The 26,407-nt window shown below is 41.2% G+C and overlaps 1 protein-coding gene across 4 annotated transcripts in view; it reads right to left on the bottom strand.

The window, feature by feature from the left end:
- LOC121183013 (LIM domain containing preferred translocation partner in lipoma) overlaps positions 1–26,407 on the bottom strand; it is a 128,115-nt gene that overhangs the window by 16,574 nt on the left and 85,134 nt on the right. For all 4 annotated transcript variants that reach the window (XM_041039776.1, XM_041039779.1, XM_041039777.1 and 1 more), the window contains exons 8-9: positions 18,004–18,100; positions 5,229–5,398 (exon numbers count right to left, since the gene is read on the bottom strand). In XM_041039776.1, the coding sequence (XP_040895710.1) occupies positions 5,229–5,398; positions 18,004–18,100 (267 nt within the window). The remainder of the gene's footprint in view (positions 1–5,228; positions 5,399–18,003; positions 18,101–26,407) is intronic.

Raw genomic sequence — 26,407 nt, 5'->3', positions numbered from 1 at the left:
TTGTCAAAAGAGGCAGAAATAGATTAAGGTTTTTATGTGGGCAAATCCCTATCTTTTTATTACTGCTCTTTCAATATGAAGCTCTGCTCCTGGCGTGACCTTGTGCTACTTACATCAGTCTCATTACAGCACTGCACTTTGGTGATCTATATTCATACGAAGTGGTAATATAAACAGGAAGGCGGGGCTGCGATTCTTCCTCTAATGGGGAACTGAGCATTGTCTGAGATCCTTTTACAATTGACTGTAAAGCAGATTGAATGGATATGTTTACCAGCATACAACCTGAAGCAAAGGGCAGCTAAAGAGCCTTTTTAAAATAAATTAATAAATTAACTGGACAAAAACCTGGCTGAGGGAATGCTGCAGGAAACCACTGTAGTAACAAGGCAGATACGAATGACACAGAATGGACTTAAGAACAGTAGGCATGGTGTCCTATGTTAGCAATTAACCTCAGTGACACTGAATCCCACGGCTGATCTTCTTCAAAGACCAGCTGAGCTATCAGATGGATGGAGAGCCCCTGTTGCTCTCAGCTCTGTTATAATATACTGGCATGGTTAGAGGCAGACTTCCTGAAGTGAAAGGAGAGAGAAAATTACTCTTCATTTCTCAGAACACCAATTCAAATAGATGTGATGACTTTTATAATCCTGCTGAATTTCGGCTCGAACTCTCTAGAAGTTATAATGACTGTTAGAACATAATGACTCCACTTGCTACACTGGTTTTTGATGTGAATTTGTGTCTCAGATCAATATTTTTTAAATCAGAGTATAAATACGGTCACAGCTGCCTGTAGTTTAGGTAACCTTACATTTTCCTTATAGATCCTTACATTTTCAGCCCTGGTTGATTTGGTGACACAGCTTCACACTACAGCAGAACGTCCCTGAGCAGCGACATGTTAAAATGAAGTTACAGGAGTAAGCTAAGCTAAGCTAAGCTAATCATAAGCTTCATATTTACTGTACAGACATGAGCGTGGTATCGATCTTCACATCCAACTTTCGGCAAGAAAGTAAAAAACTGGATTTCCCAAAAGGTTGAATTATTCGTTCAGAGGCAGCTGCACAGTAACTGACGCATGTCTGATCTTATTTGTTTGTTCTGGTGAAACAAAACAAAGATTGAACTCTTGTGTTTGGCCATCATTACCCCGCAGGGTAGATTCAATATTATATAGCCCTAACAGTCATTCCAAAACATCATCACATCATTGATATGGACACACTGAGTTAGAAATATGATGATAATCTGTTATACTGTCCGGCCGCGCTGGGTTTCTGTGATTCATTTGTTCTAGTTTGCAGAAAACACACAGTCAGGAACACTTTGAACTGATCTGTGCTTTCTTGGAAAACACTTAGTGGCATTAAAACTCCAAACTGCTGTCTCTCAGTTACGATGATGGATGGCTCTCTGGGTGGTGTTTGCACACACTCATACTTTCAGTCTTATCGTCTGTGCAAACTTGGAATAGGGGAAGCTGTGGGACACCTCAGGCGGCGACACATGAGAAAAAAAACAAAACAAAACAAAAAACAATGGCAGCCCGATGTTCTCAGATTAACACGATTATGAATGACTCCATGCAAAACGAGACATTAATTGAGCGGCTGTAGAGTTTATCAGCACCACTGTGTATTCAAATAGGCACTGATAAGTCCTCTGTGGAGGCAAGCCAGGGAAGTGCCGAGGACAAAGGCTGATTGCTGCCCTGCAATTTGTGGGCCAGTGGTGTGACTGAGGTTGGTTAGACTGAGAGATAGCAGGTTGTAAAATCAAAAAGTAGATTGGTGGTGATAACGGATGTGGGTGAGTTCCTGCACATTACTAAAAGGAATCAATAATATCTAGACAAACAGTTTGGATGAGGCAAATTACGAAGCGGAAGAGATGGATGTTGCCAGTACAAATGCTGGTATTGTTCCACAGAATATGTAAAGTCCCCGCCGAGATAAAGGGGCTGCTGATCGCCGTCTCTGATACATGGCAGAAAACTTTATTGGATGGCAGTCACCGTGGTGAGCAAAATGTATTCCTACAATTCCTGGCAACAGGATTAATAGATTTTTGCATAATATTGTACAGATTCTACAAACAGTAAGTTTTGTCAGGCACCTGTTTTACCTGTGAGATATTCAAACTACAACAATATGTAGTACATCAAATACATCAAAATGTCACACACTGCCAGAGGGTGTTAGAAAAATCTGTTTTACATTTAAGAGTACATAACATATGGTATGAAAACATAAAATGAGTTAATATAGTCGTCACAGTGAACACACAATTAAAAAGCATTATGGGAACTGTAGGACACCGTGTTCCTGCTGCTCGACCAAAACGTCAGAATGAAAGTCAGGAACTGACAGGCTCTGCTGCTTTGATTCTGATGACTGATTTTTTTTTTTAAATCTTTCTCTTGACAAGAAAGTGAACATCTCCAAATAATCTCCAAAAATATAAAACCAAGAAAAGTCAACACTTAAGCCACATTGATTTATTGCACCCACTAAGCTCATATGACTTAGTTCAGTTCTTTAAATGTACCCCCTCTGGGTCCCTGAACCTTATGGAAGTGCAGTAATCAGTGGAGTGCCCTATCACGATGAAAAACGGGGTTAAAATGGGTTTAATATGCGACAGATATGGCGCGGCAGGTTGGCGGTTTGGGAACAGTATGGGAATCTACAGTCAAAAAATACATTCAGTGTATCATTATGTTGGTTTTGCTCTTAGAGATTCCTAGACTGACTGACTTGGAGGCTAACTTGAAGTTTTCCTCTTTCTCTCTTGAATATGACATTTCTCTTCAGAGACTCAACTCTCACGTTCATTTTCTAATCGTACAGAGGCGTATGACCCTGAGGATGGGAATAAAAGAAGAAGAAATTACTTTCATTAAGAAATTCAGATTTCCCCCATCCTTTTGATCTTGTGCCAGAAGAACATTTATGCTGATGAAATGCATAAATAAAGTTCTTAAATTATCCCATTCCTCTTTAGCGCATGTATCAGAGTTGGAGAACTTCCAGACAAGACAACTACAATCACAGTGAGTGCCTCTGAAAAGGGATGATTTAAGAGATGGCCTGCCACTGGTTTCAGCGTCATGTAGCTCAGCTTTGAGACTTTACTGGTAAAGAGCACATCAAAAGCCATTTCCTGAAAGTGATGTAAAGGAGCTGTATGTATGTGTTAACGTGCTGTACAAGAGGAATCAACCATATCACTTTGTGTGTTCTAATTCTTTTCTTTAAAAACTTAAGATCTCCTCTGTTTTAAACAGCTCTGGTCATCAAGATGCTTCATCCCTCATCTACCAAAAACAAAGCTTTAACCTCCTCACTGACCAGAGAGCTGCAAGCCGCACTGGTACTTGTACAAGCTCAGGTATTTCTCCTTACAACTCTTGCCTTTGCAGGCAAATAACTACGTGACAGTGTTTGTTCTAGCGTGGTTCCTGTCTGTGTCACGGGGCCTGTGGAGAACTCTGGTGTTTTACTGGACACAAGCTGCAAATTTGGACCAAAGATATTGAAGAAAAATCTGGTTTTCACATCGTGGGTCTGTAGTTGTCAGCTGTAGTGTAATTCCCTCTGCCTTACACAACCTTGAACACTTGTTCAAATTCAACCCAATAATCTGAATCACTTTTGAAATGAAAATGAGAGCGAAAGACAAAAGCTGTTACCCGAAATTTCCACTGTAATGGCCCAATGCACGGTTTCTTCCCGTCTCAGCTTCCAGGAATGACCTACAAACTTACCCCGGATATTGCTGACAAGAAAACTGTCCCTGTCATTTCCAGCTGAAACATATTCTAATGAAACCGAATGAGGGAAACACTTCTGCAAAATGATTTCCTTGTGGTCTTGTAAGATGATGTGTCTTTCCTGACAATATTGTGCAAGGAAATACTTTCATGTGTGTTGTGCAACATAGCGACGGGTCACAACCCAATATTTCAAAAAATAACTTGATGTCAGTAACTTTTTTGGTTTGGTCAGATTTGGATAGAGTTTAGAAATGAGATGAACGCACAAACTGAAAAGGAAGAAAAAGAAACCTGTTTTATCTGATCCACACACAGAATTATCACCATGTTACATTCTAACACGATTTTAACACTCATTTAATAAATCAAGTGCCTTTAAACCATATCTGACTGCTCATCAGCTGCGACTCCAGATAGCTCTGCATCAGCTGATCATTCAGCTCTGAATGATGCGCAGGTGAAAACAATGCTCTTATAATCGTGATCCAATTGACCAAGGAAGAGATAAACTGAAAATCCTCTATTAAAAGAAAATCTGAATTACAATCTGATGTTGTAAATCAGGGAGAACGAATGACAAGTCGATCGGGTCCTGGGATAGAAAAGGTTAGAGGCGAGAAGCCCAGACAGCTAAGGTCAAATCTGAATCTGTGCCAGTTCATCGCAAAGCTGCTATTAACATTTGGCTTTGATGTCACTGTCAACACCAGGCAGCAATAAAGTGGACATTTCAAGTTAAATTAAGTTAAATTAAATATTTGTTAAACACTAACTGATTTTTTTGGGCCACTTGTGGAAAGCTGTAAACACCAGCGCTGACATGCTGATTTTGAGTTGACGTGTTAGCTACCAGTTGCCTATTTATACATCCAGCAGACACGGAGCAGCATTAGCATTTATTTGGACTGTGTTTCAGTCCAATACTCACTCCACCTACTTCTGCCAATAATATCCAACTAATACTAACATCTGTTGGTCTTCTAACATATTCACAGAGATTAAATTTCATTATCAAACACATAACAGAGAACATTATTTATTTCCAGCGTCCTCTGCTAACACAGGACACCATTCCAGCGTCGTAGTGGGATTCTTGTGTGTACGTACTTGTACCTGTTATTTAAAGTTGTCTAACTGGAAGCAATGACTGTACTTTCAGGAGAAGAAGTCACAAAATATAGTTTCACTGAGTGAACAAAAAAAAAAAAAAAAACCAAACCACCAAATCCAAAGACAAAAGAGGAAATGGAGATGTGTGTGATGAGCGTGGTAGCTCGCCGGGCTTTGATGAAATTAAATGTGGTTGCCAGAAGTAAAAATATATCTGAACATTCCAGGCACAGAGCTACCGACGTGTCCACCCCCCGGATGCATTAATAACCAGAGTGAGCTTAAACACGGTGGTGAGGCAGGTGGATCTGAAAGGACAGAAGTTACTTACAATATAGCAAGGCTCGCAGTACGCCTTCTTCTCCACAGCATAGAAGGGCTTGCCACGCAGCTTGGTGCTGCAGGTCATGCAGACGAAGCAGTCGACATGGAAGACCTGGTCCATGGCAGTGCAGCCGGTACCTTCACCCACCACATTCTCTCCACAGCTGGCACAGCGCCCTGGGGAGAGGAGGAGGAGGAGGAGGAGGAGGAGGAAAGGCTGAGCCCAGATTCACCAGAAATCCACAGATATTTAAGGTCAGATGGCATTTATCAGAAAACCAAGAGTCGCATTCCACTCACTGAAAATGCTGCAAAGGTCCAAACAAATCATCCAATCATGTATTTTACTGTGAAGAGTTTTAAAGTCTGACTTTCTTTCTATGCACTGGCAGACGCTCTAATGACAGCAAACAGCTGGACCTGATGAGAAGCATCCCACAGTGCAGCAAATCTTCCACAACACTTTCAGGACTAAAGTGATACGCTGAACTCCAAACCCAGCCAGGCTGAAGGAAATGGGCCTTGCCAAGACAATCATTCAGTGTACATGTATATATCATAATACGTCCCATAAAAAAATAGGAAATGCTGTTGTTTAAATCCCATGTTTTGTCCGACAACCAGTCCCAAACCCAGAGGTGCTCAATTTACATTTAGATAAAGAAAAAAGCAGAAAATCTTCACGTTTGAGAAGCTGAAACTTTCTTGCTTCATAAATGATCCACATCTCATTGATTATCAAAACTGTTTTTTTCAACTTTTGATGAATTAGTAAGTAACAGAAACATCAGAAATAATAGAATAAAAAGCTTAAATTCTGTTGTGTATGATAAATATTTATTTTGAGTGTTTCAGAAATCTCCTTTCTCCATCTGTTACTGTTCGTTTCTGTCTGACGGGCTGACGTCTCGCTCGTCTTGACCACAGGATCCACTGACTGAACTGTTGCCCGTCCACCAACATCATACCACCGTGTCCCAAAAATCCTGAACTGTCCCTTTAAATGCCATCCCATTTCCTGATGTCAGAAATGTCTAATCTTCATTTCTGTTTCAAACACTGGATAAGGAAGGATTAAATACTATAATTATGCCACATTAAAAAAGCTATAGACATCACCAAAGTGTGACATCTATTTCAAAAAGCCAAGCTTTAAACGATAAAAAGAAAACTTTAGAAGTACAACTAAGTCTTTGTAAAAGGGGCACAAGTGAACTGATACTATTGCGCCAGAAAGAGGCTGATTGCATATTGCGGGACATGGCATTTGGATATCTTTAATTGAGTTGGAGATATCTTTAATTGAGTTTAAGATGTCCTCAACTCAATGCAAGTTATCTTCAACCCAATTAATAACACTGTCAATTTAATTACTGGTATCTTACAATAATAGGGTTTAAAAAGATATCTGAGAATGTTTTATTTTTTACACATCTGAGGACAGATGCAATCTCTCCGAGGAAGTATGATACAGTATATTTAATTAATTCAAGTTCAGTTCTATGGATCATTTTTGTTCCTTTTTCATTTTTTGCTTCATCTAAAGGCTGATTTGGGCGATGATTGACACTCTGTATGTTCTGAACAGAGCAGTTCAAGCGTGTTACAGACAGAGGCGAGACACTAACCGGGGGAGATAGAGTATCTGATGCTTGCATTTTCACAGTTCCACTCGCTGTTTTCATATCAAAAATTCAAACAGAGTGTAAAGCGGAATCTGTCTCAGGTATCAGCACAACTTTGGAAGTCACATGTTGTTGAGATCAAATATCTGCTTGACTGCGAGGCTCACTAATGGTATTCTAATCTCAGATAACTCATTATCTTATCAGCGGCCTCACTGGAAACTGAGAAAAGTTGCTTAAAGGATGAATGGATCCACAACTTCTCCAGCAACATCTCGAAATCCTTATTCAACACTGATATTTGTGACTTTTTTTATTACAGGATTCATCGTTTATCGTCTGGGGAAACATTAAGAAACAAAGGAGTGACAGATCGCTGTTGAAGACATTTACCTTTAAAAATTCGTATCACAGCAGCATTTTGTACGTTAATTTAGCGACTGCTGTCATCTGCGGCGACTAATAGCGCAGGCAAGTTTTCATAAAACCTGCTATCAGTTTCATCTGCTCCCACAGCTCTATCCACACCTCAATTATGGCTGTGTTACCTACTGTACAGGGAGCCAGATTAAACAAACTAGTGAAGGCACGTCTCGAGGGGACATGTGGGTGTCAGTGGAATCACAAGCAGGGTAATCACTTCAGAGAGCCAGAGGGAAAGAGAAAGGGAGAGAGAGTGAGCGAGAGACAGAGACGGAGCACGCTGAGCCTGTTAGTGGCTTCAGATCACAGGCCATCTTCAGTGAGTGGATGAGAATGCCAAACATGTCCCACAGGGCTCCCACTTTAAATAGCGAGAAGGAAACCTCTCGGAAATCCTTTTCCTTTTGGCAGTCTGTGATCGCAAGGGCCCTCAGGAGCTATTTGTGCGCGACTGTGCTTACAGTGTACACAGTTTTACCCTAACACACACACACACACACACACAGACACAGACACAGACACACACACCGTCACTCGGGCACATACACAATGAAAGAAAAAAAAAACCTCTTTGAGCCAGACATGCCACACATGTAGATGAATAATATACAAACACAGACATATGCATGATATACTGTTTGCATAGCCACAGACACGTCATGCCATGCTGCATGTACAAATCAGCTGCCCACACATGAACACACAGGATCGTGTAACAAAGAGCAGCAGATCTGAGGCTGTTTACAGTCGGCCCAGAAACCGTTGTATGGTCTTACTTCTAAATATCCCCCCACATGTTAAGGACTACTTAATAATAAGATGTTATTATTTCAAAGGTGATAAGACTATGTTGATAAAAAGACACGTGATTATACAGCGTATGTCAGACATGACATTATGATCTCTATTGTGTGAAAGGAAATAAAAGCCTTTGTTTCAGCAGAGCTCACAGCTTTCTCCCCCACCGTGCCGAGCATGTTTTAAAGGAGGTGAGGGAACACGGAGGACACTGTATGCTGTATATAATCTGTAGATCCAGAATTCAGGATCAAAAAAAGGTAATACAACTAGTAATAATTTTTTATTATCAATTAATTTAGTCATTATTTTATTCATCTCAGTGGACACATTAATAGCTTGGGCTATAAAATGTGTGAAAAGGATGAAAAATCACAATTTCACAACAATGTCTGATCAACAGCTCAGAGCACGAACTGTTTAATGCTGTAAAAGACAAAGAGGAAGAAAAACCAAATAAAACCGGAATACTTCTGGTCTCTGTGCTTTAAAAATAACGTTTGATTATTAAAATATTTGCAGACTAATGTTCTGTTGCACAGCGGCAGTGTTGTACTGCATTTTATTGAAAGATGTTTCTAATAAACATTTCTAATATATATATCAACTATAACTATGACCTGCATGTTAAAACTGAACTGACACCTCTCCTCCTAAGTTACATGAGACTGTACAGGTGTACCTAACACTGCTTCATATTACTTATTTTGTCAGACAAAAAAAGAAAAAAGAAAAAAGAAAAACCAAACAGCAAATTCTCACATCTGAGAAACAGATATCAGAGAATCAGGAACCTTTGCCCAAAAAAGTTCTCAAGCAATTAACTGATTATCAGAATTGCTGGAATTGATTTTCTGTCAGTTGACAGGTGTTTCAGCTCTATGTTCACTGGTAATTAGTCTCTCCCTCCATTTTTTAAATTAGATAATTATGTTATGAACACTCGTCATATTTGCTTCATGAATGAAACAATAAATCAATCGATAAAAAAAAATAGTTGATGCTGATTATTTTTTTGCACTTACACAAACCACAACACATTTACCTGTAAAGCATCCATCTGCTATAATGTGTTTCACTGTGGTGCAAGAAAATGATTCCACAAGGTGTAAAAGTGTAAAGCTCCTCAGTGACTGAGTCTGAGTCTGATTCTTTTTTTCTAACAGTCTAACTGTATGATAATAGAGAGACGTGCAGAGTGTTTTACAATGCTTCACATCAATAATTTCACACATCTGCATCAGAAGTAAGCATTTTCAATTTTGAGACACTACTTCAATTGACTTCTTGAATAATACAGGGCAGCAATTGAAGCAACATCGTATTTACCCCTGTGGAGATGATCCCAAATACTTTCGAACTATTTCAGCTGGGCATAAAGGAATCATGAAAGGCCTCACCAGTCCCCAGCGTCCCTTTGCGCTGGGAATGGAACCACAGTCCTAATATCAAAACTTCAAATAGTTCCTGTAGAACCAATGCAATGGTGACGGAGCGGGAGGGGGAGTTCATTTACACTTTACTCACTTTCTTTCCTTTCATTCTTCAGCCCTCAGAAGTGTCTCTTCTCTGTTACATCGAAAGTCAAAAGAAGGACTGAAGAGAAACTCTTTTCTTCTTTTCTTCTTTTTTTTTTTTTTTAAAGAAGCACATTCCCTGTGAGCTATAGAGGCTTAGAATGGTTAGACAATTTAATTGGATAAAAGGAAAAGATTAAAGAGGCCCTGACTCTGTTCCATAAATAATTGATTTCTAATGTATTTGTAGTGGCAGAGAGACGCTGTTGTTTGGGAATGGGGGATGTTGAGTGGCAGAACACTTCAGATTTCCCTCAGTCTTTGCCTTCTTTGTTTTTTCACGCCGTGATATTGAAGCAGCATGAAAGGCAGAGAGGGAGCACACTTGCAGCTCAATTTGATCTTACATCGTCAGAAATCAAAGATCGTGCATGTAAAGAAGGATCGCAAGGAACTTTTTTTGTGGGAGACCAAACTTTTCACACTGTGTTACTAAAGAATACAATTCTGCTGGTGCAACCCTTGCAAACCCCAAAGGCAAAGCCAGCAACTACAGCTCGTATCCAAAACTAATAAAAGAACCACAAAATCCATTTTGGGACTTCAACTAAAGTTTTGTGCTTAGATTAAAATATCCAATAGATGTGGTTGTAAAAACACAAAACACATTCAACGACTCCATATATTATGTTTCAGTTTTAGTGTTAGTTTCAGTCTTTAATACAGCATTAATTTAGTGTGACACCCTTAAAAAGGTGAGTCAAATAAAGGTACAAAGCTGTGATTAGTTCTTCACACTTAATTAAAGACATAAACAATAGGTCAGCAGTGGTTAACAGCAGAAAATAAGTCCTGAACACATCAGGCGTGTAACTGCCAGCTACTGAAGCGCCAGAGGCCACGATTTGTTCACTGCTTCATCTCTCTCCCCCGTGGGTTAATCTACTTTGTTGCTTCAGATTGCCCTCCGTGCAGGCTGACAATGCTGTGGCCTTCGGTTGCCTTGGGATGACAAGAGAAATAGCTGTCATCGCTGCATTTCAATCTCCGAATGCCTCTTTCCTAACCCCTGCCTTTAATCTCATTCCCAATGTCAGCAAATAGCAATCTGCAGAACTGCTGCGGCGATGGTGGAGGATGGAGGATAGGCGAGCCCGTGCCACTGAGCATTACAGCCCGGCCTGTCAGGGCCCGCGGCAGCAAAACGAGGGGGACTGAGTGTAGGTTACATGTTTTAGAAGCAGGTTGGCAGGAGCGACATGGAGGGGTGCCAGGGAGTGAGCGGGGCTGGCGAACGGGGTGAAAGAGAGAGCGAGTGTAGAGAAAAGCAGGGAACAGGTGAGTGTGTGTGCAGCAGAATACATCGACAAGCTGTGTGCTCAAAGACGTCTGTGTGTTTGTACGCTGTTTATCCGTGCGCACCCGTGTGCTTGTAAAGTATGTCTGCATTTGCGTGCATGAGCATGCGGATGTCTACTCATTCCTGAGGTCAAACGCTCACTCACAAATGAAATCTAGCAACGTGAGTGCCCGGAAGCCTCAGCTGGGCTCGCACGGCAGCTGATCTTGCAAGCCTCAGTGGAGCTGTCTCAACGAGGCAGGATAGCAAGAGCCGAGCCTGGGGGGGAGGGGAGGGGAGGGAGGAAGGGGAGGGGAGGGAGAGGAGCGAGGGGGTGGCGGAGGGGCGGAGGGGGTGGTCACCTCACGTGAACTGCTGCCAAAAAGCGGGCTTCTGTCGCCGGGAAGAGAAGCCCCATGCTGGCACACTGCATCAGCTGAGAAACTAGAAAGCAGCATTGCGAGGTCAGCGGCAGAGCTGGGACAAGATAATGAGAGGAAAAACGTGGCGTAGAGGGCCCATGAACTACGCCGCAAAACTACTTCATGCTTTGTTTGTTCGACTGGCCCTGTGCTAAGAATAGCAACAAATATAATTAAGTATTGAAAACATCACAAGACCAATTACAAGCAAGATGATGACGGAGCAGAAAAACGGCTAAAATCCCATTCATAAAAGAACAGAATTACAGACAGTCTGAAGATGCACAAACAGAAAAGATGCAAATTGTTATAAGATTTGTTTATCAAAGCATTTAACATTATTTTTGTGAAAGTCAAATCTGCAGCCTCACACTGAAAACATACTGCACCTTCTTTATAAAAGGCAGCTACGATGGATCATCCGTGGCTATTGTGTTGTATAATCTTGTCTCTATAATCCACTGTAGGTGGTACAGTGATGCATGGGCTTTAGATGAGTTGCCATGTCACCAGACTGCCTCGCATGATGCCCCCCCTGCCCCTGGGTGGTCGCTGACCTCCTTCCAGCAGCATCATGCTCCTCTGTCTCACAGTGACTGCTCTAACATACGTACACACATGGAGTACAGCACAGCACAACGAACACAGGGAATCTGTGATTGAAGGAAATCCTCTGACAGTGACAGAGGAAATAGGCTTTTCACAGTAAAGGGCCTACGAAGAGATTACTGAGGGAAAAACATCTGAAGGCAGGTTAGAGTAGGTTCTGTGGCTCATACACAGCTTTAAGAAAGCAAACAGTAAACAGTGAGGCTGACGTCAGTGAGGTCAAATTTAAACAGTAACACTGGATTACATGCATGCAGGCATTGTTTTCTTGTGAATCCCTCGTGCAGCACTAGGTGGGTTTCCATCCACCTGTTTTTATGTGCATTTTGAAAATGCACATAAAAAAATCTGACAAATATTCAATTGTTTTCATGCTCGACTGAGGGGAAAACGTTGGTGTATCAATAAAAGCAAAATACAACACAGTGATGTACGTGAAGAATGTGAATTAAATGTCCACTGAAGCTTCTGCTTTACAGTTTGTTTGGGAGGAAAAACGCGTGGAACAACGAGGAGACTCTCCCAAACAGAAACAAACATTTCCATCATGTTTTCTACGTTGCTCTTTGCTTGAGGTTTCACTGACGCTCTTTTAAGTACGTCATCTTGTTGCTCACTCTTCTTCTGCAGTGGTTTAACCAGCTGTTAAACCATCGCACAGCAGTGACTGTAAACTGATTTTAATTTGCGTTTTCTTTTGCTAATTTTCTCTTAAATTCTGTTCAAATCTGTTAGAAACCCAGCGAATGGAAACAACTACACAAAGCAGTGATTAAAGGAAGTCAGTGTATTGAACCGTTGTAACTGCTGCATTTTATATGAAAGCAGCTATAGCTGTAAATGTATTATCACATTGTACCTGCATATTTAAAAGAGCTTTTGTTTTTTTTGTCTGTATACACACCAAATGAACATTAAACATAAACATGACTAAAGGTAAACCTTCCTGCACTAAATGGAAACAGTTATCTGTTTTGGGGGAGACGGTTGGCTAAAGGCATTTGGAGACTGTGGAGGTGGAGAGTGGTGGAAGCGCGGTTGGGGGGGGGGCTCTTTTTAATGCAGCAGAAAGGTTTTACTCTGACACACATCCCACTTGTTATGACATGTAGAGGCACATCTAAAAGCAAACTCCTAAGAGGTTGCTGAGGGCGACCTCAGTAATATGCAAATGAATTCCACCAGAGTATCTTAGACAATGCACAAAGCTGTCTAAACTGGAAGCCTATTAATACATTAAGTTATGATGCTCAGTTGTGTTACAAAGAAAGAGAGGCAGCTCCACAAGAGTGCACTGCGTGAACCTAAACTTTTCTGACCCAATTACCTTAGCTGATCTGTTCTGACTCCTCTGGCCTGTGCTGTTACTGGAGATACACTGCCATTTGTATCTCTTCCAAGATTCCTCATGAACATTTCATGCAAGGTGTCTCATAAATTATGAGGGCTCCTCCAGCTGACATTATGAGCAAAAATGGCAAAGCCTGCCTTTTCTTCTCTGGCTCTTATCATAAAACAAAGGCTAGCTCAAAGCGGGAGGAAAGGCTTTCCCGACAGCTGAGAGTCCTGCGTGGAGTACAGTATGCCCATATGACTCCCTCTGCTCATTTCCAATGACTGTCTCTACACCATCTGATAATAACATTACAAAAACATTTATGCCACTGCTCAAAAATCTCTCTGGAAACTCACTCTGTATAAATATTGATTGGATATTAAAATTTCACATCTTTCTTAATTCTATACAGTGGAAAACTGAACGTCTGGGATCACATGAAGGAATTCTCAACTTGTCATTTTGGTATTAAAGGAGGAATAAAAACAGATTCTCTGCGGCAGAATGAACTACACTGCGTAAGTATCATCATCACTAATTGTAAATAATGCAAAGCATCTCATCCTTTCAATTATTCAGCTTTACGTCCTGGTTTTGGTTGACAGAAATGTAGTGATGACAAAATATTGTAAGTTCCTCTGATGCACAAATGCCAAGGCATCTGTACTGCAAGCTGAGTAGCTGTGTCTTATTAGATTTCCACAAACACAGTACACCTACGCACAACCTAAGTGGATTAAATATGACGGATGATGACATTTGGAGAAAAGGCTCTTTCAGATTACTCAAATCTAATCTGGAACTCTAAATCAGGACTAATCAGTTGCTTTTCAAAGAAGCTTCAATCATAGGGGGAATTTCTGGCTTGCAAACTGGGTTTCTCACAAGAAAAGCCGTTCTTTTATAGTGCATCATTTTCAGGTTTTTCACAGTTTGAGGAGCATTTGTGTTTGAGAACGACTGCTTTTTATGTGCCGGCTTTTCCTCAGACAGGCTTCAAAGACTTGTCCGGTGTAATTGCTGAACTGCCGTTGTTGTAAAAGGGCACAACAGTGTTGTGTAACTTTAAGCTACAGATGGAGCTCAAATTGGGTCTAATGAAAAGTTTCCTTGTGACATCACAGAGAAAGAGTGTAACGTTAATTCAATTCAATTAACCCCCTCTGGACCAATGGAAACTCGCTATAGCTGTTTCAGATTAGAAGCTCATCAAAGACATTAGTGGCACCAATAAAACTTTGCTATAGGAAGACAATGATCCAGTCCAGTAGCGCGCTAGACATCGCAGCCCCACTTTGATTAATCTTGTTAATTACTAGCCTTAGGGTTTCAGCAACTGCTGGCCCTCTTTCCCCCTGTACCCCGTCAAAAACGAGGAGGCTTGCGTGCCATCAGATTCTTTGTAATTACAAAAGTCTCATGCACTGGGACTGATTTTCCCACAGAACTGGATTTACAGTAAGAAACATGACGGACTAAAGTCAATTTTAACATTACCGCGGTGACTATATGTACATTATTCAGCGGGGGAGGAAGGAGACTCTGTGGATTTGCAGAGCAGCATGTGCCTGTGCTTGAACTCTCTCCTAATGAGTCCCTGCAGTCACCTCAGTCGTGGGCTCCTGCTCTTATCCTCTTTCTATCTCTCAGTTAATTCAGCTGTCGCCTAGTTTAACCACAAGTTGACCCTCCTCCCTCCCCTCCACTCCAGTAACAGCCAGCCACTGTCAGCTGGGTACGCACACGCTACCCCTAACTTGTTCTGGCTACCTCAGTTCACATATGACCCATTTCTCAACTCACATGTCCTTGTTTTACCAGCCTTCAGCCAGTCAGCCTTATAGTTGGCAAACAGTGGCAGCTGCATGCATGGTATAGCAGTACACAGAGAGCATGCCAGGTCTGCATCACATACACATTCACACAGAAATTAGGCCAACGAGGCTTTGAGGGCCGTTCCTCTGTGAAATGACTACACTTTGCTGAAGCCAGCAGATCCATTTGACCTATGTCTAATGTGAACCAATTAAGGTCTTTACATCAGTGCGCACCAACGTGAAGCCGAATATCCCTTAATACCAGTTAAATACATGTCCCTGTAGCTATAATACACCTACACATGCTATCATGGTGTGCTGTGCGATTATGTGCTGATATAAAGCCTGCTCCAGAGTCCCATTGAATGTATTGAGTGAGGTATCTAATGGGCATGGGAACTAATTCCAGGGCAAAGGGGATTAAAGGATAGAGAAGAGAGAGGAGCAGAGGGATGGCACTCGCTGGCAGCAAAGGGTATAGAGGGTGGAAAAACAGAAATGAAATATAAATGCACAGAATCCTTGTCTTTTGAATCCTATTTTGCAAAATAGTATTAAAATTGGTATTTTGTTTAATCCTGGCACTTATATTTTTATTTTTTCAAATGAGAACAAAATTAAATATCAAGCATTTCAGAGAAAATTAATATGAAAGAAAAATACTGTAAAAAAAATGCAGCTGGACAGTCAAACAAGGGTTTTATCAAAATCATTTCATCTGCTCTAAGTCTTTACTATATCTCTCATTCTCATTATACCGCGAGCAAGTGTCGTGTCTTATCCTTTGATCACAACGATATAGTTCTGAGACTCTACCTAGAGGACTGTTTCCCAGACTGGAAGACATGCTGCTGTGTCTACTCCATGGATATGGACACCATGAATAAAGGGATACAAAACTGATACAAACTGTGATACAAAACTAACTTTGTGGGTCACTGGGTTGGCTAATCTAGGAAAGCCTATGCCAGTTTTACTCTATTAACGCACCATCCCACATTGTTTTATTTAGCCTTTATCTCCGCAAATGTGGCAGATTTGTTTAATGGCACAACCTGTAGTTCAGGACAAATTCTCAAGAGTAATTGAGTCGCCTGTTTTTTTTTTTTTTCTTTTTTTTTCTCTTTAGTTTCCCCAAAATATCACAGCGAAAAGCACCACAGCGAGTGCTCCTCATGAGATCACACTACCTGTGCTAATGTTTTCAGAACGGCTTTTGTAATATATGAAAAAGGATACCTGTGTGTGCGTGTCTGCAAAGCTTTCCCAGCGTCAGTGTTATATGCGAATCAAACAGTGATTCATGGGCTAATTTTAGCCACTTTGCTTCTCTCACCTATGAACGCTGCATTCTGAAGTGACTGTTGTTGTGTCAGAGACACTTACAGCTGAATATGTAGGACCATATATAGCACAAATTATTATTTAGTTCTGTTAAAGTGCCAGCACAGGATTAATGAAGTACATAAAATCACAAAATGCAACAATATGTAAGCAATCCTGTTAAAATGAGATAATAAGAAACTAGAACAGGAGGAGGCAGGGGTGGAGAGAGAACTCCGTTAAGACAGACAGTAACAGGCCATAATGAGCGACAGAGTTTGGCACATTATAAAAACGGCCTCGCTGTCTTCATGAATACGACTGGTGCTGAGAAAGTCAGCTGATACTCTGAGCATATTTGACATTAGCGCTCTGCTCAGGCTACTGCAGCGCTTCACGCATGTATTCATTCACTTATTTATCTGGTTAAATTACTCTAAAATAAATAAATAAAAATGGACATATTTTGACAACACTGTACATTCAGTCAATATGAAAAAAAGGTTGTGTGTCTTTTTAATTGGGCCATTGTATCACAGGCTTTTGCTAATGTATACGTGTGGCTAGCTAGCCAAACAAGGGTTAGCAGAAATGGTGTAACTCTGAAAATATATAGTATTTAGACTTGAAGGCTGAGGAATTAAAAACCCCATTTTGTTTCAGTTTATATCATTGTGTTTGACAATTTTCTCACTTACTAATTAGCAGAGGATCTCGGTGGCTGTGGGAGCTTAGTGAACACTTATTTTGTGGATGTTTTGATGCTACAGTTTGTTCTATTCCGTAGAAAATGATTCTTAGTGGTGAGAAGAAAGTTGCCAAATGTAATGTGGTAATTTCTTTTAAATTCCAAAATTTACTTGAGTAAAAAGTGTGCATAAAATTATTGTAATTAGATACTTTCATAGACAGCATATACCAAGCTCCTTTTAATTAGCAGCAAACAAAAAAATCCATGTAAGTGTGGTTAGCATGCTGATGCTAACAAAGGCTAATACGCCAGATGTGAAAAACTAGCTGTCCTGCTCCTTTACCTTCCCACATGAATCTTTAAAAGCTTGAAAAATAGGATTAGGGTTTAAACTGTCATGGGACATTATGTGTTTCAGCTTTTGTGTTGATATCACTCAAACAAAAATGCAGTAAGCAGCTTTCATGGTGGTTAAAAAGCTAAAGGCCTTTTTCACAGCAGACATTTTGACTTGGCTCGGTAGGAAAAAGCACAGGTGTTTGTAATGACAGCAATGATGGCTCCGTCCTGCTCAGGTGTCTGAGTCGAGACGGTGTGACACAACAACAGGACCCTGAAACCAAAGCAGCTAAATGCTGGGTTGAGTGAGGGTTTTTGTCATTACAACACTCGTTAGGACTTTGCCTTGGTGAGTTGACAGAAAGACAGAGCAGCACCATGTCGGAATATTGCGGCACCATCTTTCACCATAATAAACGGAATCCAACCATCATTCATTTTATTATTTACAGCTGTGTTGTTTTTACTGTGACATTTCAAAATTTCTTCCATTAAACAGGCTATTGCTAACCACATGTGAGTGAGAGGAGCTATCTCTCTTACCAAAATACTCCTCAGATGGAGGGTTGTCCATGTCAAACAGCATCTTCTTGGTCAGACGCTCCAGCTCGTCCTCAGGATGGGCCATGGCAGCACCGCCCTGGGAACCAGAGAACAAACGTAGTTGTGATTCACAAAGCCGACCGGGACAACAAAGAATATTTCAGAACTTTCTTGCATTCATTTCCACCTGACTTATGATAGTCACCTGTGTTCTATACCACTGATGCTTAAAATGAAAAGAAAAATGACTAGAATGTAGTGCGTAACAAAAGCAGTACATTCAACTTAAATATTCACAAAAACCTGACTTCAATAAATCAGCATGAAGCACTGTCTCAAGGTCAAACAAAGCACATTCACTGCAATTAACATGCAGTGGACAGTCCTCAGTCTGCCTTTCTCCACTGAGATATCTGACCCTGGCTCAGGCCCCAGTGGTGCGCAGCCCGGATGGTTGTGCAGCTCCTTCTGTGCAATTCAAGCATGTGGAAAAAACCGTGACCCTGACTAATCCTTGTGTTTGGAAAATAATGATAACATATAGAAAAGACGAGGAAAACGTTAGAGGAAAGCTACTTTTTCAAGTCTTTTACATTTGGGTGATAGGTCAGGAGATAGTTATTTAGACATACTCTGAGCACAAAAGACTTCAGGTGTGCGCCATGTTGAGGCCTAATCTGAAAGAGATTTCAGATGGATGACATAACTCTCTGAAGATGCCACTTCCTTCCTTTCCTTGTGAGCCTGCCCTCCCTCTTATCATGCAGTCTCTGACATCTGCCTGCTGTGTGTCTGTATGGGGCTGACGTGTTGTGCCTGACATTTTCTGCCAATCATTTACAGAGCCGCAGAGTACAGCCCCCCTTTCCCCCCTCCCTGAGCCCCAGCTCACGGCACAATCCCGTCACAGGTGTGTGTGTCCTTTGCAGACACCCTGGAGGCCTGAACTCGACTCTTTTCGTGCCGCACGGCTGAGGTTTTTCAGAAATCAGTGACACTCGGATGACCTTCCCTAGATCTGGGGCCGGTTGGATCTTTACAGTAGATTTGATTTTCAATATTGTAACACGGGCCAAGATCTGAGCTGACCTTTGAGGTGTCCCTAATTGTGACGTCTGGGAGCTGGGTGAATGTTAGCAGCCAGTCTGGTTTTGGACTAATTTATCTGTGGTTTACTCCGTGGTTATTTTACTGTGTGACACAAAGGAATCAAATTTGTCAATAGGAGATTGAGTGAAAAATGTTTTTGTATTCAGAATGAGAGAGTAGTTACAGATCCTGTCACACAAGTCTCCTGGTGTTATTAAGGACTGAATTTTCTTCTAGTGGCCTCATTGTATGCGTCAGTCAAGGTTTCAGCAATACATATAAAGCGGGTGTAATTTTAACAATACATTAAAGGTGGCACAGCAAATGTACAGTATATTTGCTGTGAGAACATTCAGTGATCTACTGAGTTTATTTCCAGAGACAATTAGAAATGCTGAGCTCTGCTTCCTGTCCACAATGTATCAAGAAGAGTCTGAACTTTATGACGCATGACTTCTGCCCGGCCAGGCTCAGGATGCAGCGGGCTGATAACAGAAGCCCAAACAATAGGCCTCATTAACTCTGAGGGATCGACACGTTCGATGTGCAAATCTTCCTGCCACGCCGGATTCCCTGGATTCCCTGGCACCTCGCGCCTCCTCAGCCACTCCAGTATAAACAACCAGGATCACATCATGGAGGATTAGGAAGAGATGAAAGGAATATTCCTCAGTGGTTGGATATTCCTCAATTGTCACCTCATATTACAAGAGTTTTTTTTTAATAATACACAATGGTCAATGGAAATATGTGTTCAGCAGGGTTGAATTCTAACACAACCTGAACAAAAGAGAAGATAATAAGTCTTCACAACGTTCATACATCTCAAAGAAACGCTCCTGTTGTCAACACTCTGCTCATTATGCCTGTGTTGTTAGTTTGAGACAGTGAGGAGGACGATTTAACAGTTAATCTTAGCTCCACATCAAAAGCACATTGGAGAGGGAGCGAAATGCTGCTATTACCAGAAACAGACTTTTGAGTTTAAGCTTCATTTATACCTTATCCACTCTTTGACACCCCGCAGCAATGCACTGCCAGAGAGTTTAAAGCACCTTGTTAGGGAGTCTTTTGTGACAGCACGGAATAATTTTTCACTTGAATAAGAGAAAGAAATTGCTTCCCTGCATGCTTTATGATTGCTTCTCAGTTCCTGTTCAGCTTTTCAGAAGCAACAATAGAAACCGTACAGCAGCTATACGTGCCGGAGACATGATTTTTCAGTAACGTCTGACTCAATTCAGTAAATTGTTTGCCTACGCCCTCAGGACACTCAGCCGCAGTTTCATTGAAGTTAGTGCTTAAATTCAGTGGTGACTGGGTTAAAAGCTGCACCTATTTTCGACTGTTTTACCAGCGAGTCGAGGCTTATAGTCTCAGGTCATCTGCCCGCTGCTTTTTAATGGCAGAAAGCCGATGAGTTGTAATACCCCTGACAGACATCCTGATGGACCATCAAACGCCATCCGCTTGACAAATCATTGTCAGAGCGTTGTTAAATGCCAGACCACTTAAAATCCAAAACAACAAAAGCATCGGTAAGTGACCACTGTTGCGTGCTGCCTGATACAGCATGACAGTGAAAGGTGAGCAGAGTCTGGGATCTGATCACTGCCCAACTGCCACATCTATGAATAAAGCTGTGTGCACCAGCCACTGTGGAATTGGCATTGTGTCAGAACTGATTAGGTGAGGAGTGCAGGGTCGGGGTGGGCAGAGGGGGCTCGGTACATGCTCTCACCTGATGCCCTGACAGCATCGCGTCCCGCTAAGAACCAAACCTCAGGCTCTGTCTTTCCTGCTTCCACTGCAGTGATAGAGAGTGAACAGGAGAGACAACTGTTCTCAGGGCATCTGATCTACCCCTCTGTTAGTGGAGGTGGAACAAAGGAGGTCAAGTGAACAGGAAGCTGGAACTATTTGCATATCATCACCTGCTACGTACAGAACAAAGGGAACTCACAGATCTGTCGGCGAAATCATGGCAGGACACGACTCTGCTTGACACAGTAATGATGAAACGTCGTCAAAGTTATACATTAACATTAGAACTCTGGTGAAAGTCGATTTTTTTGTTGTTGGAATCTTTGTGGTTTCAAAACTACAGCGTTCAGAAATTTTAAAAAATGATATTAGATCATTTTTCAAAAAACTACTGTCCCTATCTCAACATATGAGGCCACAGGACAAGCTGTTGAGAAAGACTCTTTATATTTAGTTATTAGTGTGGTTCCAATATTTCTGGGATTTTTAATAAAATTTTCTTACTTTAGGAACAGAACTCGGAAGTTCCAGTTTCACTTCAGCTTCCTGTACCGTGCTTTGAGTTAAAGAGATCAGTAACTGATCTTCCACTTTCTGAAATGAACACAGACCTAACATCGCGGCAGGTCCTCCACTGCTAAATGATGAATTTTATAAAGGCACAGAAATCTGAAATCAGCACTGGGACATAACTAAGCTAGCTATATTGTTGAATGTTGGCTGTTTTATCCTACTCTGAAAAATATAGCTAATATAGCCTAACAGCTGCAGTATCATCATGGTTTATGTTTCAGACTTTAAATTTCACTTTAACTGTTGAACAATCATGAACTGCATCCTCATATTTAGGCCAGTCCTTTTTTTCCCTTTTTTTTTTTTTACAGGGTTCAGAAGCAACGTGCAAAGACAAAGAGCTTGAGAAGCACTGCATAAACAACACAAACCACTGAGCTGAAAGTGATAACCAGAAGGGGGAAAGCAAAAGCAGCGAGGAGAGAGCCCAGTGAAAGACAACCACTGAACAGCACTGATCTAAGCCTCTAAACCTGCAGTCATCTACCTATCACTCAGCTTCTGTTTTACTTCCTGCAAATGCAACACTGCACCTTTCACCACAAGCCATTGTCTTGCTTTTTACAATAGCTTAGCATTTTCTGCACGATCAGCACAAACTGAAGAAAGACATAATCACTCACAGACATATTTATCCACAGATTAAATGATGATGGACTTTACAATGCAAAATGCTCTTTAGTGTCAATAGAGCTGCAGCTTTAACTCGGGCTTTTAAAAGAGGAGCTTTAGTCAGCTCACAATCTGACATCCTTGCTTTTTGTCTTCTTAAATCACAATGGAATTATTTGAAATGGACACAGAGCCTTTGAAAGGGAAATGGCTTATTAAAAATAATATCAGTAATAACCACAACAAGAGCAAATGGACCACTGCATTAGTTAGGGTTCATGAGGGATTGAAATTTTTTATTGGATTGGAATATCTAAAAAAAAGCATTTGTTGCCACAACACTAAACGAGTGATTACAGCAGCTTAGGCGACTCCGTTTTACCAAAACAATGAAAGGATTGCTGGATCAGTCACACTATCCTTTCACTCAGTTAGTGTGTGCTTGCGTGTGTGCTTGCGTGTGTGTGTCGGTGGGTATTTTGAGGAGAGGGGGGCTTTGGTATGTCGTGTGTCTAGAATCAAACATATGGGCTAAACACTTAAAGATGCTTTTTTTGAAAATGAGTGTATTAAGAGCCATCGATTTAAAGTGGATGGATTTATGTGGTTCCATGGTGCAGAGACATTTTCTCAACTGGCTTTGAAAGAGACTGTTAGTGTCATGGTGACACAGCAGCGCTCTTCTAAGGAAACCTCTGAGAGCACCTGATTACTGTGGTTCATTCATCGGACTGACCAGACAGAGCTGACAGTTATATTCATGATAATACAAAGAACAACTCTGTTTTGATTACACAGGTGATGTAAAGGTGCCACTCCGAGCAGCGGGAGGACGCCGTGGGTATTCCTCTGCAGACACGAATGGTTTGTCTGCACAGAAATAATATTTGTGGGAAAGTTGCTTTGTCATTTCTCTGGCAGTTGCATGTTTAATTTAAGAATGTGTTAAGTGTGAGGGAGGAATCACATGTGAGTGGTTTTATGTAATCCAGTTGATGAATTTTCTGCTCGCGATGTTAAACAGGTTATGAGTAATCTGTAACGCATTACACTTTGAGAAGAACCATCGCAGCGCCGCAAATTAAGCTCACGGCCACCTTCTGAGGAGGCACAGATAAAGTACATATTCTCTCCAAACAAAATAGGTCATGCTGTTTCAGCTCCAATTAAATGCTGCGGAAAAAAATAACAGTCAACTGTAGAGCAGCTGTGTACAGAGCAGCCAACGATAATTAAAAATTAACCAATTCCATAATTGACATTTTCCACAGCCATTCAAATCTCTGGCTGTAAACTGAATTCATATAAAGGGATGAATTTCAGAGCACTCGCAGACATGTAATGTATGTAGAGTGGCCTTTCAATGTTTGTAAGATTGCGCTTGTGTAAAAACTAGGTCATCTGTTTGGAACTGACACATCCCCCTGCAAACAGATATTTGAAAATCTGAGAGTGTAGAGAGGGGTGCCACAAGCGATCTGAAAAAAAAAACAACAACAAATGACTGCACAAATTGTTGGGTCGGAGATGAAACTTATTTGGCGTCTCTTTGTATACCATTACAATCCTGTGAATGTAGCAAACACCATATTACACAGGATGCAGGTTTCCCTGGTTTGGGTGAGAGCTCCAAGTATTTCCCTGCTGTTTCCTCATGTGGTAGCGCAGATCTATATTTAAACACATGTGGTGGACATAATGAAGATTCATACAGGTTAAGTCTTCAAATCGATGTATTGGCAACCTGCACTTCCCTTTTGTAATACACAGTGTTGTCGATCTCCTGTGTAATTTTGCCTCCTAAGCAAACCATGATATATCCCTCTCCTTTCCACCTAAACAGCTACATGGTCTATCTGAATGACACCCTGAAGGATATCTCTTGACCAAACACTACCACTAAATTGCTGGACCCAAGAATACACAAAGCCTGATCCACTCAGGGAGGCTTCCTTGATGAGAGAAAATGTTTAGAAAGTGTACACGTTTCATGGACTCCGAGCCAAGGGCGGATAAGAGGTCTTCTGTGGACAGGAGAGGATGTTAAGAGGGCAGAGAGGAATCCAGCTTCAGCAGCACTCCAAAAACAGAGAAAACTTGTTTATGTGCAGAGAGGCGTTGACGCTGACAGGGGACCAGGTCCAGGAGGAGCCAGCAGGGGCCACTGTTCATGCAGGTGGTTTTGGCTGCCTGGTTTCCGACTGAACCAAGAAGACTCTATTCCTTCCTGTAAATTGTACTTAGTGGGCAAAACGCTTGGATCGATACACTCGCACTGTCAAACAGTGTCACTCAGTTGACCGGTGCTTTTTTCCATTACCCAGAGTACACTAATGAAATGAAGTCTTTACATAGCTCATGTGTTTTTTACTGTAATCTATCTAAATGCACACGAAACACTTATAAAATTCATGAAGTCAATGGAAGGAGGTCATCCAACTGTCACCCAGCGTGCCACAGCATCACACACTGCCTGCATGTAAAGCTGCAGAATAATCTCAGTACTACAGGACACATCTGGATCTCTTCACCACAGGTCAGCGGGCGGAGGCTGAGAACAAGCAAATAAACAAACCGCTCAGACGTTTCAGATAGCCGGGACTCGCTGAACTGCAATGACAGGTATTGATCCCGCCGGTTATTTACCAGCCATGCTGTTCGTCTCAGAGGGGGCCAGCTGAGAGCAGGGCGGCAGGGCCTAATATTTATGAGCAGTTATGTGATAAACACTTCAGATGTGCTGAGGGTTACCACTGACCGAATGAACCGGCCACTCAACGGCTAACAGAAAAGAAAGTGGATGACAGAAAAGCCCTTTGCTTCTAAGTGAGACCAAAAATGAACATTGCTCAAAGTCCTAACCTAGACTTTATTTCATATTACATCAATTCACTTTGTAAGGTTTTGTAGGTAATTAGGGATTTAGCTCTATATACTGAAAGAGAAAATGGCAGAACTGCATTTGTGTGTGTGGCAGTTTGCGTAACCATACAGCAGGGTTGAACGCTGTAAAATACCTGTGGTAAGACAGGTAGTAAGACTGTGGTTTTTCTTGGGAATTCTCATCAAACTGTTCTACAGTTTCCCAAGAAGAATACCTCCGGGAACCTGGGATTTTTAGCATGTGTGTGCTTGCTCCCCAGCTGTGTGATTAAACGTAGTTTAGAATGAATGAAGGGCAAAATCTGTCAAAATGAAATACCAGCAAATGGGTCACTGCAGTAGTTAGGACTCATGAAAGAGTGAAATGTTCTTATTTATATCTCATGTCGGCGCTAAGTTGATCAAAAACTCCCTTATAACCTCTCAGATGTGTTAAAACTGGTAATATCAAGAGCATATGTCAAAGAAACAGAGGATCACATGGTTGTATGGTTGGCAGTATGCTTTTTTCAGATGGTGTACTTTTAAGAGGAATTATTGTTCTAATATCACATAAACAACCAATAAACAACCAATCATCTCATGATGACTTTTTTTTTTTGCTTAAAATAACATTTATATAATTTATGGCGAGAGATTTCAGGAACGCCACGGCAGGAGTGCTGCGCTCTTGGGAAATAATAATCTCACAATCACGGGGAAATCCTTCAACCCTGCTGTACAACAGCTTTATCAGGTAATTACAGCGTGAGCCAGTACATCTCATACTGAGAGCAGCCTATTTCATACATGACTATACAGTTTTTCCAAAAAAAACACTGAAACATCCAAATTTATGCTCGGGCAGTGAATGTTTCCATAAATACAAAGAGTCCATTGATAATTTGCACCACAAAACACTTCAGCTGTGTCAGTTAACTCAGTTAACAGTTAACTACAGCTGTGTGGTCATGATAGTTAAAGGTAACCTGTGCTGTTTTCCTTATTCCTCACCTACATACATTACTACAGTTAATGGCTCATTACCAGTACGACTGTCAGTGAGCAGAACATCCGGAGCCCATGGGCAGAAACGTGTTGTGCAGTACAAACACAACAGGGACCTGCTCATCAAAACACTGCTCCACAACACGACCAGTGGTCAAAAACTCCACAGTACCTTTAATTTTCCTGGTTTCATATATCTAACAGCAAATATGATTAGTTCTGTGATCCACTGCGTGAGTTTGTCATTAATGCTAATGAATAATTAAAAATCTCAATTAATTTGTATTTCTTTAATTAATGTAGACGTCCACATACTGATTTTAAAACCAAAAAGCCCTTTTAAATAAGAAAAAATAATAAATAAAGTGACACTTCTGGAGGTTTTTGATGGCTTATGCACGCTGGTCTCAATACACACAATATCTGACCATAAACATAAGAAAAATAGATTAATCAGAAAAATGACTAACAAAACTTTTAAACAATTATTTCCTTA

Source organism: Toxotes jaculatrix, chromosome 6 (assembly GCF_017976425.1).
Source record: "Toxotes jaculatrix isolate fToxJac2 chromosome 6, fToxJac2.pri, whole genome shotgun sequence".
NCBI lineage: Eukaryota > Metazoa > Chordata > Actinopteri > Toxotidae > Toxotes > Toxotes jaculatrix.
Note: the sequence above shows the minus strand (reverse complement) of the source record. Positions and strands in the feature narration are given on the sequence as shown.